This window comes from Micropterus dolomieu, linkage group LG19 (assembly GCF_021292245.1).
Source record: "Micropterus dolomieu isolate WLL.071019.BEF.003 ecotype Adirondacks linkage group LG19, ASM2129224v1, whole genome shotgun sequence".
NCBI classification, from domain to species: domain Eukaryota; kingdom Metazoa; phylum Chordata; class Actinopteri; order Centrarchiformes; family Centrarchidae; genus Micropterus; species Micropterus dolomieu.
In genome coordinates, this window is record NC_060168.1 from 27969742 (window position 1) to 27983827 (window position 14086).

A 14086-nucleotide genomic window follows, 5' to 3' on the forward strand; every position below is an offset into this window, starting at 1 on the left:
CTGGAGAGACCTGAAAATGGCTGTCCACCAACGTTTACCATCCAACCTGACAGAACTGGAGAGGATCTGCAAGGAGGAATGGCAGAGGATACCCAAATCCAGATGTGAAAAACTTGTTGCATCTTTCCCAAAACGACTCATGGCTGTATTAGATCAAAAGGGTGCTTCTACTAAATACTGAGCAAAGGGTCTGAATACTTATGACCATGTGATATTTCAGTTTTTCTTTTTTAATAAATTTGCAAAAATTTCTACATTTCTGTTTTTTTCTGTCAAGATGGGGTGCTGAGTGTACATTACTGAGAAATAAAATGAACTTTTTTGATTTTTGGAAAATGGCTGCAATGAAACAAAGAGTGAAAAATTTAAAGGGGTCTGAATACTTTCCGTACCCACTGTATATATATTAGTTTTTTAATTACAGAAGCAGAGAGCCTTTTTAATATATATTTTCCTTTGTATTATTTTTTAAGCTACATGATTATCCACTACTGCATTTGCTAGCAAACATTTTAATACTTCTTTATCATTAACAAAGGTACATCTCTAATATTCTAGAGTCAAAACATGTCCCTTTAATGAGTTTGACACAGCCATGGGCTGAGGGTTACCTAAACCAATCATTTTTATTCCTTAAAAATTGTTTGTACACTCAGTTGCTTCTGCACCTAATCCTCACAGTGCTGGTGCCTTTCTCTACCCACTAAACTCTATAAGGAACTGAACCCCTAACCTTGCAGACTCATGCGCCATGCTTTACCGTTTGAGGTATACTGAGTACCTGCAGCATGCGCTCCTGCTCTTGCTGCCACCTTTCCTGACGCTTTCGCTCCTCATCCGGGTCCCAAGACCAGCGGTCACCCCGCCTGGCCTGGGGCAACACCGGGACCGACACCTGATAGACCCCAACACGCACACACACAAACATCAACATGCACAAATACACACATGGCGCACAAATATTCATGCACACAGTCACACCCACAAAACAACCACCATTCAAACACAAACCCCCACACACACACACTCACCCAACCATGAAACCAATGACAGACCAATAGATTGATATGTCCCCGACACACACGCAACCACCCCCATCAACACCAGTGTGCACACACATCCACCACAGGAAAAGAAGAAGGGAAGGGAAGAGACAGAAATAGTTGATCTACCACAACAGCACTACTCCAATGCTAGCCAAAGGACTCCTACTAAGGAGAAAGAAGACAGAGAAAGAGACAGATGAGCTCAAAGGAAAACAAAAGCAGTCTCAGCCGTTTTCTACAGCATCCTCATCTGGCATGCTACATGAACAGCCCTGTGTGCTATGATGTGTAGTACTTGCAGTATAACAATGAGTTCATAAAACTGTTCTAAAAACTAGTTCTTGATCTCAGAAAATGATGATGAAATATTGCTTAAAAACCACTTGGGATTGTGAGATACGACCATCTTTATAGTTAATATACTGGATGTTTCTGAATGAAACAATGCGGGCAGAATCTTAAAATTTTTTTTCTTTTAGATTGTTTCTATTTAAATGAAAAACCTTTTATAACTGTGCTGATTTTTCATTTATCTTACCTGTAGACTTTCCTGAATTTTATCACATTTTCAGCATTTGACTTCAGTTTTATCTCTGTGTGCATGCAGTCTGTTTAACTGAACTACTGTAACCCAGGAGATATTAAGCCAGATGAGAAGCGATAAAAGGGTTGTTCAGATTCTGACAAAAAAATATTATGCAGCCAGATGATATCTTTTACTCACCTTTCCACGGCAATCCTTCTCCGCCTCCTCTGTAGAGAAAATGTGAGAAGGAACACATGTTAAAATAAAATTTAAACAAACATTATGGATACAGTTGATCTGACTATTGATGAGGCAAAGAGTGAAGATGCTGATGAAATAAAACAAAGAGCGAGACCAGTGACAGAAAACTAGTCCACCAACAGCAACTTATTACAGCTTAAGTTAACCAATAAGTAGTTTTCTTTCTTGCCCTCCAGCTTTTAATTTGTCTATGTTTTTGTTTTGTTCTGCTATAAATCAAAACCTTTTCAAAATCACTCTGGTCCAGCTGTTAAAAAAGACCTAATGTGTGATAGGAATTTGTAACCTATATTGAAAAGTGCAATACAAATAAAACTATTATTATTATAATTTTGAAGTTTGAAAAGCTAGCAATTTAAAGCACACTGAGGCAACTGATCATTTATAACGTAGGCCACCCATGATAATTTTTATTAATTGTCATATGTTCATTATAATCAGTATGCTGGTAGAAACATTAATCAAAATGTACACTCCTTAACAATAACAAACACACTGAAGCAACTCTGCATTTCTTCCATTGTACATAGATGCAGAATAAATGAAAAACTTCAGAACACATTTAAAACTGAAAGAGAGCACTTCACTGATCATCCACATAACTCTGGAAATGAGTGAAAAAGAAGACATGGGACTGAAAGGCTGTTATGCTTCTTATTATTAAGAAACAGCATGGAAATCCTGTGCATTCAGCACCTGGGGACAGAAACATAAGCTCCACCGATGAATGAAGAGGTTTACCTGGCGGAGCGAAGAAGTCCCAGCGTAACTTAGGGTTGCTGGTTGCCAGCGGAGACCTGACACTGTTTGCAAACTCTATAGCGAAATAAAAAAATATGTGGGTGGAAGGAAAGGAGGGAATGAGGGAAGGAAAGGAGGGAGAAGAGTGATAAGGGATAGACAGATGTTAAAATCAGGAGTTGGTAAGGACATCGAAGAGAATTGGGGAATGCTTTAATAGTTCTGCTCCAGTGGTAATGTAGGCTAAATATATTGTAACTGGAAAAACAATCTTTTGTCTTTAAAGAGGTTGTAATTCAGATTCAGTAAAAACTTACCCTAACTTGACAGACAAAACGTCAGAATAAAAACAGAAAGGAAACAACAACAAAGCAGGGCTTTTATTACACTATCTAGAAAGGTAATAGTTTACCTCTGTTATACGTGCTTTTGTTGGATCTCAGGTCTAATTAACTTAAGCACTAGTCAACATTGTGACTTTAGTGGAATTTAGTGTAAGAGCCAATTAGCGATCATTGTCAGTTGAGTAGATAGGAAAAGTGAAGGTACTCTGTGCTGGATGCCAAAATAGTTTAATAATAGTCACACATTATTGAAGGCCCCTTTAACTCTGATTCAAACATCTTGCTATACAATAAAACAGAAAGAGTGAGAGGCTGAAAGGCAAAAGGGAAAAAGCCAGCAAGGAGGAAATGCTAATCAAACTCAGAAAACAAGGAGATGTATGGAAAAGAAGCTGCTGGCTTGGTATTTGGAAGTGACAAGTTCACTTACCTGCTGTTGTTTCCTTTGATGTGTGACATCCAGATGTTCCTGGTGCAGCTAAGCTTGGTACATTATCTCTTATCTGTGACGGCTCCTGAGAACTGGGAATACTTGCCTGCAGGCAAATTCAAAGATTATCCGTTGGATGGCTGACCGATCATTTCTTCGGATATGTTTGATGACAAAAGTTGATATTTGCTTGATTAGCAGCCTCACCTGTAAAGTTACAGCCTGACTCTGCTGTGTGCTTACCCCTGACTGGACAAGGCTGGAGATGTTTTGACCAGATAGTTCAGTTTTTTCTTGTTTGGCTTCTGAAAACACAGTTTATCACTGCTGTTAAACCATACAAAAAATCCAGAAAGGTAAAGACACTTTCCCTTTACATTTACTCAAATACATTTTTATACTACGTTTTCCAAACGTTTCAGGGTCAAATGACGATAGCCCGTGACTGGTAATGATACAAGTCTATTAGCAAACACAAAGGGTCAGCATAGCAGCATGCTGTTCAGACCTGCAGGTGGTGTTTGTTGAGCTGCAGCATTTGACTTCTCTTCCTCTGGAGGAGCTACTGACTTGTTTTCAGTCTTCCCAAAGCTTTCTTCTGGCTTCTGGAGCTCCTGTAAGAGTCGCAGATGGTTTTCAAGTTGAATAATGAACCAAATGATCCTGAGATCAAGAGGCCTATGTAGTGCATGAGATCTATTTATAAAAAAATAGACTTCAATCTTAATTGCAATAATCAGATAAACTTGCCAAAAGCCCTGCAAGAGAGTAAAACGCATCTTGTCACATAGTAGGTATTTGACCAATTTCTAGTGTTTAAACTAACTGCTGTAAGAGGAGGACAGGAATGTAAAGTAAATAACTAAACCCACATACACGTGCATGTATGTACAACAACAGAATGAGGTGTTTCAGTCCAGTCTTCAGAGACTTATCACTGTGTGCCCAGAAAACGGATTCAATTTCCAGAGATATTTAACATTAAAATATAACAATGTTTGTACAACTAAACCTCCACTGGACCCATCCTTTGGTTTTTTATTGAGAGCTTCAAATTAAATATGCTCTGAATGGACTCAACCAGTCGGTATCCTGTAAGAATACTAGCTATAACCATGAACTAAGCAGGGCTGTAGCAGTACCTATGTTTGAACGGTTAAGTTAAAGAAGGAAGGTGCAGGAAAGAATGACACCTACAAAATAATAGCTGAAAAGGAGAGCAAAGTACATTGAAGCTGGGGTAGGCGATTTATTTCAGAAGCTTTGTTGTTATATTTGTAGAAATTCTCTATACATACAGAGCAATCAAATGAAACACTCTAAATACACTAAAAAAATGATAAAAATCCAGGGCTTGTGGCTGTCTACCTATCTACCTGCGTGCACTAACTGTGTATGTAAATGTGTTTTGGCTATGCAGGGTGTATGATTTTTTTGGTCAGATACATTTAATATATAGCTGTCATTTGGTAGTTTTTTCAACTTTGCCTACCGTAGATTTAATTTTAGGATCTTTCTAGCACACTAATCACTTGTTTTTAATTTGATTAGATTCAAGGTATAAGAGATCCTAATCCTGACCGATGGAAGCGAGGTGGGCCGGCTGGGTGGTGTAGAATGCTCAATGATCTTCTCTTCTTTGACATCCTTAGAAGGTGATTCTGTGCCACCTTGTGCCTCCTTGGTCTTTGTTGACACTGGGATTTTTCCTCTGGTTGAGGCGTGTGTTGGTGAGGCTGCAGACGAGGGAGCATCTACAGTGCTGTTGCTGGTTTGGGAAGGGGATGCCTGGAAATGAGGAGGAGATTCCCTTCCTTGAGTCTCAGGCGTGGTGGGAACGTCGACGCTCCCTATGTCACCATTGACTCGGAGCAAAACATCCGCCTAAATCGGAAGAGAACAGGTTTAATATTGGCTTTATTTAGGCATTGTACAGTTCAAGGAGATGCTTTAAAAGCGTAAAAAGGTATCCAGACAATACCTCGCTGATTTGCTCAAAAATATATACCATGATAAATTCAAACAGGCTTTACTTTTTAATATACCAGTGATGAAATGAAAACATTAATTAAAATATGACCAGCTGAAGATTTGGAATTGAGGGTGGGCTAACTGGCTGATTAAATTTCTCTTTAAATGGATACTGTTGCTATAATTCTAAGGAATTATGGATTACTTATATATTCAAAATTGAGCAAATTTGATTACATGTGCATCTGTATGAGATTTTGTAATTTTGTAATTTGTTAAATTCTATTATTTTCCAGCTCTACATTAAAATAAATTACTTAAAAATCATGATAAAAATCAGTTTGAAACACCTAGAGGAAACATTGCCTGAAGTTCCACTACAACCAGGATGTTCTAGTTCAAAATATTTTCAATAGTAAACACTATGACTTGATGACAAACCAAAAAATTTAAATAAACCTCTAACCTAAAAACCCAGTGCCCTCAATTGTGGTCATTACCAGCCTCTCATCTCTGCTCGTTATTAGCTTTCATCTGCCTCACAACACCATGCTGGCCTCTACGACAAAGAGGCACTAATGTATGTATGAAGAGCTCCTAGCGAGCGGTAACTTAAGACACAGTGGTAGAGTAGGGTGAATGCAGTCTTCTCAGTCTGCCCCCCTTTGCTTCCACCTTCTCATCCCTCTCCGAGCAGCCTGTGTGGGCCCTCTTTGTGTGCTGGGAGCCCACTTCACATTGAGAGGACCCTACTTGTCAACTTCTTAAGTCAATAGGGAACAGAGGGCTCCATTCAAAGCTGGGCTCCGTTCAGACTCCTGACAAGACATTCCAGAAAAGCGCTCTGCTCCATTAGGTCTGGTAATAACCTGTCCCTCCCTCCCCGCCACACCAAAACATAAGATCTAATTTTGAATATTCCCATTTGGCCATTATTCCAGAAGAAAAGGAAACGGATCCTGTGGAGAATACTTTGAGCTAAATTGAAACATTATATGTACTTTCTGGGAGGGGAAGTCATGCATTTTCCTAGAAAATGGTCAGCTCATCACCATGGTGGTTCTGTGGCATTTTAATGTAACTGCCAAGAAAGCTGGAGGGGAATTATCCATCAGCCTTTGAGGAGGGCAGCCAACACTGGGAAGTAACTATATGTAAAGTGGTCAAGGCCTCAACCATGCCCTGAGCAGAGGTACTAATGTGCCAACCCAACCTAATCAAAATCTGAATCATTTCATGTATGTATGAAGAATTTATCATCACCATGTAAGGAGACTAGACAGAGTTAACACTGTGGGGTGTAGTTTAGCGGGGAGATCTAACTGTCACAAATGGACATTTGAAAGGGCAACAACACACATGCTGCAAAGCATATTTCCAGCAGTAAGAATGTATTAATTTTTTTGTTTCAAGGTGATCTGCTGAGATAATGACAAGTGCTTCAGAGTCAGTCTCACCTTGCTGGGCCATGGTTCAGCAGCTGTAGGTCGTGACTGGAAGTAAGGCTTGGGCGTCAGCAAAGGCACCGGTTTGGGCGACAGGCCTCGCGTAGATGGAGGCTCAGATGAGCGAGAGCGAATCTGAGGTCGCTGGTGTGAGGAGTCTTTGGGAAGCTCCTCAATTCGCGCCTCCAATGTAGACGTAAACTTCGGGGCTGGGGCGGACTGCTGGCGCAGATACCTCATGGGCCCGTTGGGGTCCATGTCAAAGGGGTCTGGGGTTGTTGGGGAGGCGGACAGGGAAAGGGAGAGAGGGAAGGGTGTGCAGGGAAAGGAGGGATCAGCAGATATGCTGCGGTCCAGGATCTTTGGTAGCTGTAGGCGTTCCAGGACTGTTTCACTGATGGAGAAACGCTGGGCGTAACGTTGGAGGATAGAGGATGCCTCCTCTGGGGTTCTGGCTCTCCTGTATGCATCCCGCAGCTCCTCCTCACGGCGCTCCCTGTTGAAAAGGAAAGGATAAGGTAAGGGATAATGCAAAACAACTGTGTAAATATGAAGTAAGATACAGTTTGAGATCCAAAAGGCAATTTTAGGCAGGTGTGGAAAACATTTTGTAAAGAAACTATGCTTTCAATTCAATGCTTTCAATTAACAAAATAAAAGTAAGTGAACAGAAGAAAAGTCTCAATTAAATATAGTAGTAGTAGTAAATTAAGTATATTTTTTGAAGGAACCTGGCATGTAGGTTGGCCCAAATATCTTAGAGAACTAACCACAGTTCTTGTGTGGATTTAGGCAGCCTCAGTTGCTTCTCTCTCTTCCCAGGCAGACTCTATGATGTTGGGATCAATGCTCTATGGGGGCCACACCATCACTTACAGGACTCTGCTGCTAACTTTCTTGTTTATGCTGAATGATTTTCGCTGCATGTTTGGGGTCATTGTCATGCTGCAGATTAAATTTGGTGTCAATCTGAAGACGCCTTGATGGTACTGCATGATGAATAAGTACCTGACCTTTTTCCTCAAGCACTGAGGAGACCATTAACTCAACTCAGAAATACAGAAATACAGTCTCAAACTTGCAAGGAACATCCACCACGCTTCACTGTTGATTACAGATCATTCTTGTACCGCTCTCCAGCCCTTCAGTGAACAAACCCGTCTTTCGTGCATAGTTGAGTCTCTTGGTCTTGTTTTCATTTTGGAGGTAGGGCTTCTTGGCCGCAAGTCTTCCATGAAGGCCACTTCTGGCCAGACTTTGCCAGACAGTAGATGCTGATATATTTATAGAGAGAGATGTTATCTGGTATTAGGTAACAAGACATGGACATGGTGGATATTTTACAAGCACTGACCAGGTAAAGCAACAGTGAACACACCACTGCAGACGTCATTGGGTACCACTTTGGTTTCGATCGTTTGATAGGCTATGTCATCAACAACCATCCTCCACATGCGGCTCACCTGCTGTTGTAAAAACGGAATCGCGGGTGGAAAAATCCGGAAGATGATCGGATACTGCTACCACAGTAACACTCTCATTCTGTGGGTAACACTGCCACCTATTTCTTCTACATTGATATCAATTGGTGCAAATCTGCTCTTCCTCTTTCAAATTTTCTCTGCGGGAGACCTACTTAAATGAACTCCAGGAGGAGTTGCTGTCACCTCTGTGTCCACTAACAGGAATTTGAATGAACATTAAATTATCTTCTTTGAGAAAGACCCAGTGCATATAAAGTGTTGTTTTTTTAGCTGAATACAAATTAAATATCCTGTTTGTATTTCACCTACTTCTCTTCCACTATCTCTCTGTAAGTCTTGATGCTTCTCCTCCTCTCTGAGGGACAGGTGCCTCCTGACATCAACCGCTCCATCATCTTCCTCTCCTCCTCCTTCTTGATTAGGTCCTGGGAAATACTCCTCCTCCGATTTTTCCATCGGGCCAGGTCCTGACACACACAAACAGATTGAAGTGTTTCAGTTCCAAGTGAAACAAGGCAAGAGGGCTTGGCTCAGCAGCATTGTGAGACTTGAAGCACTGCTGTGGCTCAAGAAAACTGATTTAAGTTCTTTAACTGGCGCACAGCAAAAAAGTATAGGAGTTTGTGCTTCGGCCTGATGGCACTAAAAATCATTGCATATAACTGATAACTTCGGACACAAAGGAGACAAAATTCTACAGGGAGTTAATAATCTTAATTTGTGAAAAAAAATATATATATGAAAAATCCCTGTACTAAAAAAATCAATAACTAAATAAATGCACACAGAAAAATAAGAATAGTAACGTAAAGTCATACAAATCTGAGAGACTCACATCCTGCCAGTGATCATCCTCTTCCTTCATCTTGTTGTACTGGTTGTGCATCAGTTCATGACGCACCTGACTGTGGGGCTGCAAGATGGCATCTTCCTCACCTCGCATGTCAATCATACTCATACTCCTAGAAAAAGGAGGAAGGGACAGACACACAGAGAATATGGTAATGAAAAACATTCTGACATGTCATTTCTGAATAGGACATGGTTTAGTTTTTCTTGTTTTTTTATAATGCTGTTAAGTCATTCCATAAATTGTCCTCAGTGTATTGTACTACAAGTAGAACATGTTTATATGTTGGACTCATAGAAAACAGAAATGTCATAGAACATAGTAAAAACATTTTCAAAGACACAGAAGTGGCAAAAAAAAGTGAATGTCAAAAACGCACTGAAAAATTATTCTCCCCTGAGGTGATGCTCCACCCCAAATCTATGTTTATAAAGTTGTGTCAAAGAAAACAAATCATCCACAATAATGATTCTGTACCAATCCATCATGATAACATAACCTGTGACCAATCACTCAATACAGACAACAAAATAACATTGGTCTTTTAAAGACCCCATGTGCATCTTCAGAGGTAACCTCGTGCTCATCCAGTAGGCATAACTAAGATTTTACAACCAATTCAACACATAAAAAACCCCCAAAAATATAACACATCTGCCCCTCAAATCAAATCAAACAGCATATCTCCCACATAGCAGCTGGCCTTTAGGTTTGTTCTTTTGAGTGATCCCATATTGTTTCATGTTACATTCCAGGAAATGCATTACATTAAGGATGTAAATATGCTATCTAATAGGATCTTTGAAAAAATCAGCTTGGTATTTGAGGTTGTAAAGCTTTCAGGTACATTTTTGCGTGAATGTATGAGATGCTGCAACGAAGAGTGGTAACAGAAAGTTAGTAACGTTAATCAATTTTTAGATTACAGACAAAACAGTAAAGTGCAGCCTTATTGTTAGCAGCATGCAGTTGTATTGGTTGTTCATCACATACATATAGGGTAAAATCATTATATACCTGCTTAAAAAATTGTCTTGTTCATTAAGGTCATGGAGTAACTGTTTTTGTTTTACAACTGCATTGCCAACATACCAACATAGTTATCGCTTGGCTTAAAATGACAAAAGGGGTGGCATCAAACAATCAAACACCATTTTCTGACTCTTACAATGCTCCTTCATGGTCAAATGTTTTATGGAGCTCACTGGTCACTGATGGACCAAAGAAACTTGTAGCAGGAGAGTGTTTTCCACCCGGGAGATGACTAACGTTTGTTTTCCAAAAGTTTTAGCCAGTGAGACCGGTAAAGGTACAGGTGTAATCTTTGGACTCTAAAGTGCATTTGAGTCACCTCCTAGTTATGATTCCTCTCTCCTGCTTCATGCAAAGCTGCTCTTTTAGCTTTTAGCAGCAAAAGGAGATTAATATGATGATTATTTTTGTTTCGTAACAGGATGGGATGTTGGGAGGGTAGTTGTAATGGTTGTATTACATGAAACATGCACTGAGGTGATGTTTGAGGAGCACAGTTTAGTAAGCCCTCTCCACAGCCACTACCTCAGGCACCTTGAATAAATCTGAGGGGAATGTCCACAAGATTTATTGAAAACGTATTTTCATGATATTTCAGATTAAGAATAAGGGCTAAGGGACATTATTTGAAACTCTGTCAAAAATGTCCACAATGACAACCCATTTAACTTGCTATCATTATTTAAGTGATGCAAGTAGAAAAAATCTGCCTAATCGGGAGACATTTTGTTTTTCATGAAAAGAAAACTTTTGTAAAGAGCTGTCCTACATCCCATAAGATTATCTTGTACACACATGACACATCAACCCTGACTTACCACACTTACTCCCTCTTACACCTCCATGAAAACTGCAAAAAATTCCATCTTTACATAGAACATTTTGGTCCATTCATTTCACTCTTCTGGGTGGTTTTAAAATTTTGCCCAATTCTTTGTGTGGGAGCTGCTGGGATAAATTAAAGCACTAATTAATGACATTCAGTAGAGAATTACTGTATCACATGAGGGCTGTGAGAGGCCAATTTTAGAGGACTTTTTTAAACCTGGCAAGAGTACACTTCGGTGGAAAACACTACATTCTAGCAATGTGTCTATCATTACAAGAGGGTCAAACATAGAGACACTAAAAACTGGCACAAATTTGCTCATGTGACCTTCAATCAAACAAAACAACAACACTACTCTACTGTCAGAAAGTGAAGTTGTTGTCAACAGCATCAAGAAAGGTCTTTGATTTACTTCAACCTTTGGCAGATTTTCTCACTTGCATAAAGAAAAATCCAATTCTATAACTCAATAAATGATTAAATGACTTAATGAGCAGGCTTTGTTTTGTAGTGCAAAAGGACAACTTACTGTGAGTCATCTGACACACTATGAGTGCGGCTGAATCTAAGGAGGGCAGAGAGCACAATCACAAATGAATACAAGTACACTCAACAGAGAAACACGCCATTCACTCGTGAATATTAAAACACAGTGATGGGATATTTGATAGCTACTGGGTAACATACAGTGTTGTGATCACAACTGATGAGTTAGTTATGACAGATTAAACACAGAATATGCAGGTTGATTAATAATGTTTTAGCCATGTGTGTCCAGTGGTTTTGAGTCCAAGCACAGATTTTATCAGTGGGTTTAATGCTGATCCTTACACCAAGCACAAGGGGGCAGTCTTATCCATAACACAGGCAGAACAGAAAAGACTACAAGTTTACTGCATCACTGCAAACCAAAATACTGCTAGCATACAATAGATGCATATGGCAATGATCTTAGAATGCAGCTGGTACTTCTATAAGTACCAACTATATATATAAAAAGCACATGCATCTTTTATGAGACAGCAACATCAAGGATGTGGCTCTTTTTTTGTCTGTGACCACCGTTTGTAGGTTTGGCCTTAACCACAAAGGTCTTCACACAGCCTTTTTCATGGAGCTGCCTCTGTGATGTTGGCGGGGTGTGAGAGAAAGTGTGGACTGTGGTTTCTTGCCACAAGAGAACAAGGAGACTAAATTAGAGAAGTCTCAGTAAATCAAGACCAGATAGATGGTTTTCTAAGATGGCTTTTTGCTGGTATGTTGTAGTAAAATGTCTATTTACCATGTGTTTTTTTGTAGGAAGATGTCAGCCTGTGATACAGTGGGCTTGCATTAAAGCCAATGTAATTTCAGCAATTTATCGGAATAGATATAATGGTCAATGTTTAATTGATCAATAGCAGTTTACCAATTTATGCAGAGATGCATGTTGTACATGCATTCAAGAACTGGCAAATAATTTTGGTTCAAATTGGATCAAATTCAATTCCCCTAATTAGGTCTCAAAAGTAGCCAACTGAAGTCATGCATAGTTAATCAAAGGTCACATTTGCAAACGTTTTTTTCTTTTCCAAATTTCTTAATAACAGAAAAAAGCGAGGAAGTATGAAAAAATTTCCATGCATTCTGTGTACAATAACAACTGCTTTTTAAAAAACAATATCACTTTGCATTCAGGTAAAAAAGGTCATGCAATCTTTCAGTAGTTAAGTCATCCAAATAGGAGCATTGTGGTCTGAGGTCGAGGTCACATGCTGAGATTGAGAAGTCAAAGGAATCATTGAAATATTGGATCCTTTGATTTTAAAGTTGAATTATGTAGTTTCAGTTCAACGCAGTGGTAATTCATAAAATATAGTGTAGTTGCTGGACGGGGCTCACATTGATGGAAGATTGCTGTCCAACCAAGATGTCCCTCCTTGTGGGTCCTCACTTTCACTCCGTGCCCTTCCCTTCCGTCGGCCTGTATCGGTTTTTGCTGTTGTAGCAGTTGCCATGGCAGTGGACACTGGAAGGAAGTGGGAGGGACTATGTGTGGTGACATGTTTGGGAGACGTTTGGCGGGTCCGCTTCTCATCTCGCTCTGCATCTGCAACTAACAGGGCACCGCCGACTCCCTTCCTCACGGTTGTCTCCTCCTGCTCTGCCACAGGTGGATGTTTCCCAGATGAGATGAAGTGGCTTGTTGCAACCAAGGGAGATGCCATAGCGTTTGCGGCTAGAGTTGTCGAACCGTGGAAGAGTTCCTCTGAGCACGAGCGAGCAGGAGTACTGCAGAAAGCAAAGCAAACTACAACGTACTGCTGTCTGGTTAACATCCTATATCATCAGACAGCATTCCTCTGGAGGTTTTTGAAGACATAAATCTAAAAAAAATAGCATGACACAGTCACAAATCCCTTCAGAGCAGACTGGATGTGAAAACAAATTGGAATCACAAAGCCAAAGCAAAATATACTGAATGCTCTTTTGTTTGTCATCCTGTGATGAACAGCTACTTTCTGGGAGGCTTATTATTGGACTGTAAATTCCCAGAGTGCATGGCAGGGAGGGAAAGGCTGTGAGAAGGCCAGGATTCAGTCCCAGCCTGCTCAGGGTCAGGGAAGTAACAAAGCCTCATTTCCGTACATCCTGAGGGTGGGTGCATGTAATGGTCCCTGCGAGTGTGTTTGTGAGTAAATTATTGTGTGTAGCTGCTGTGTGTATGGGTTTGCATTTGATGGTGTGTGCAGTTTTATTCCTAGACTATGACAGAAAAGGTCAAGTGAGATATTATTGGAAAGTAGATGGCAATTGTATTTTCTTGGCCCATAGTTGTTTTATTTCTAGATATTTAGATTGTATTTCAATTCACATTCAATTCAAAATACATCACTGCAGATGTTTTTGTCATCCAGCTGAATTCCTGGTTGAACTAATGAATAATACTCACCCTTCCAAATGGTACATTTAATTTTGCCATTTCTGCTCAAGCAAGAAGAAAAACAGCAAACAGCTAAGCACACACCACCATATGGCTGGATGTCAACTCTGCTCTACTTCTATCCAAACAAACTGATAGAAACAACTATATCAGCAACAGAGTGATCTACAAAAAAAGATATGTCAACACAACTTTGAAAGGCAA

The 14086-nt window shown here is 40.0% G+C and overlaps 1 protein-coding gene across 10 annotated transcripts in view; it reads right to left on the minus strand.

Moving 5' to 3' along the window:
• Window positions 1–638: 638 nt before the first annotated feature.
• LOC123957411 (LIM and calponin homology domains-containing protein 1-like) overlaps window positions 639–14086 on the minus strand; it is a 91199-nt gene continuing 77751 nt past the window's right edge. For 4 of the 10 annotated variants that reach the window (XM_046030167.1, XM_046030176.1, XM_046030174.1 and 1 more), the window contains 12 exons: window positions 12841–13230; window positions 11489–11524; window positions 9084–9210; window positions 8558–8715; window positions 6777–7260; window positions 4930–5232; window positions 3857–3962; window positions 3556–3653; window positions 3349–3454; window positions 2575–2649; window positions 1771–1799; window positions 643–895 (listed from right to left, as the gene is read on the minus strand). In XM_046030167.1, coding sequence (XP_045886123.1) covers window positions 743–895; window positions 1771–1799; window positions 2575–2649; window positions 3349–3454; window positions 3556–3653; window positions 3857–3962; window positions 4930–5232; window positions 6777–7260; window positions 8558–8715; window positions 9084–9210; window positions 11489–11524; window positions 12841–13230 — 2065 coding nt within the window. In that variant the 3' untranslated portion in view covers window positions 643–742. Of the gene's footprint in view, window positions 896–1770; window positions 1800–2574; window positions 2650–3348; window positions 3455–3555; window positions 3654–3856; window positions 3963–4929; window positions 5233–6776; window positions 7261–8557; window positions 8716–9083; window positions 9211–11488; window positions 11525–12840; window positions 13231–14086 lie in introns of all 10 variants that reach the window. The other 6 variants (XM_046030169.1, XM_046030172.1, XM_046030171.1 and 3 more) reach the window with 6 other exon arrangements.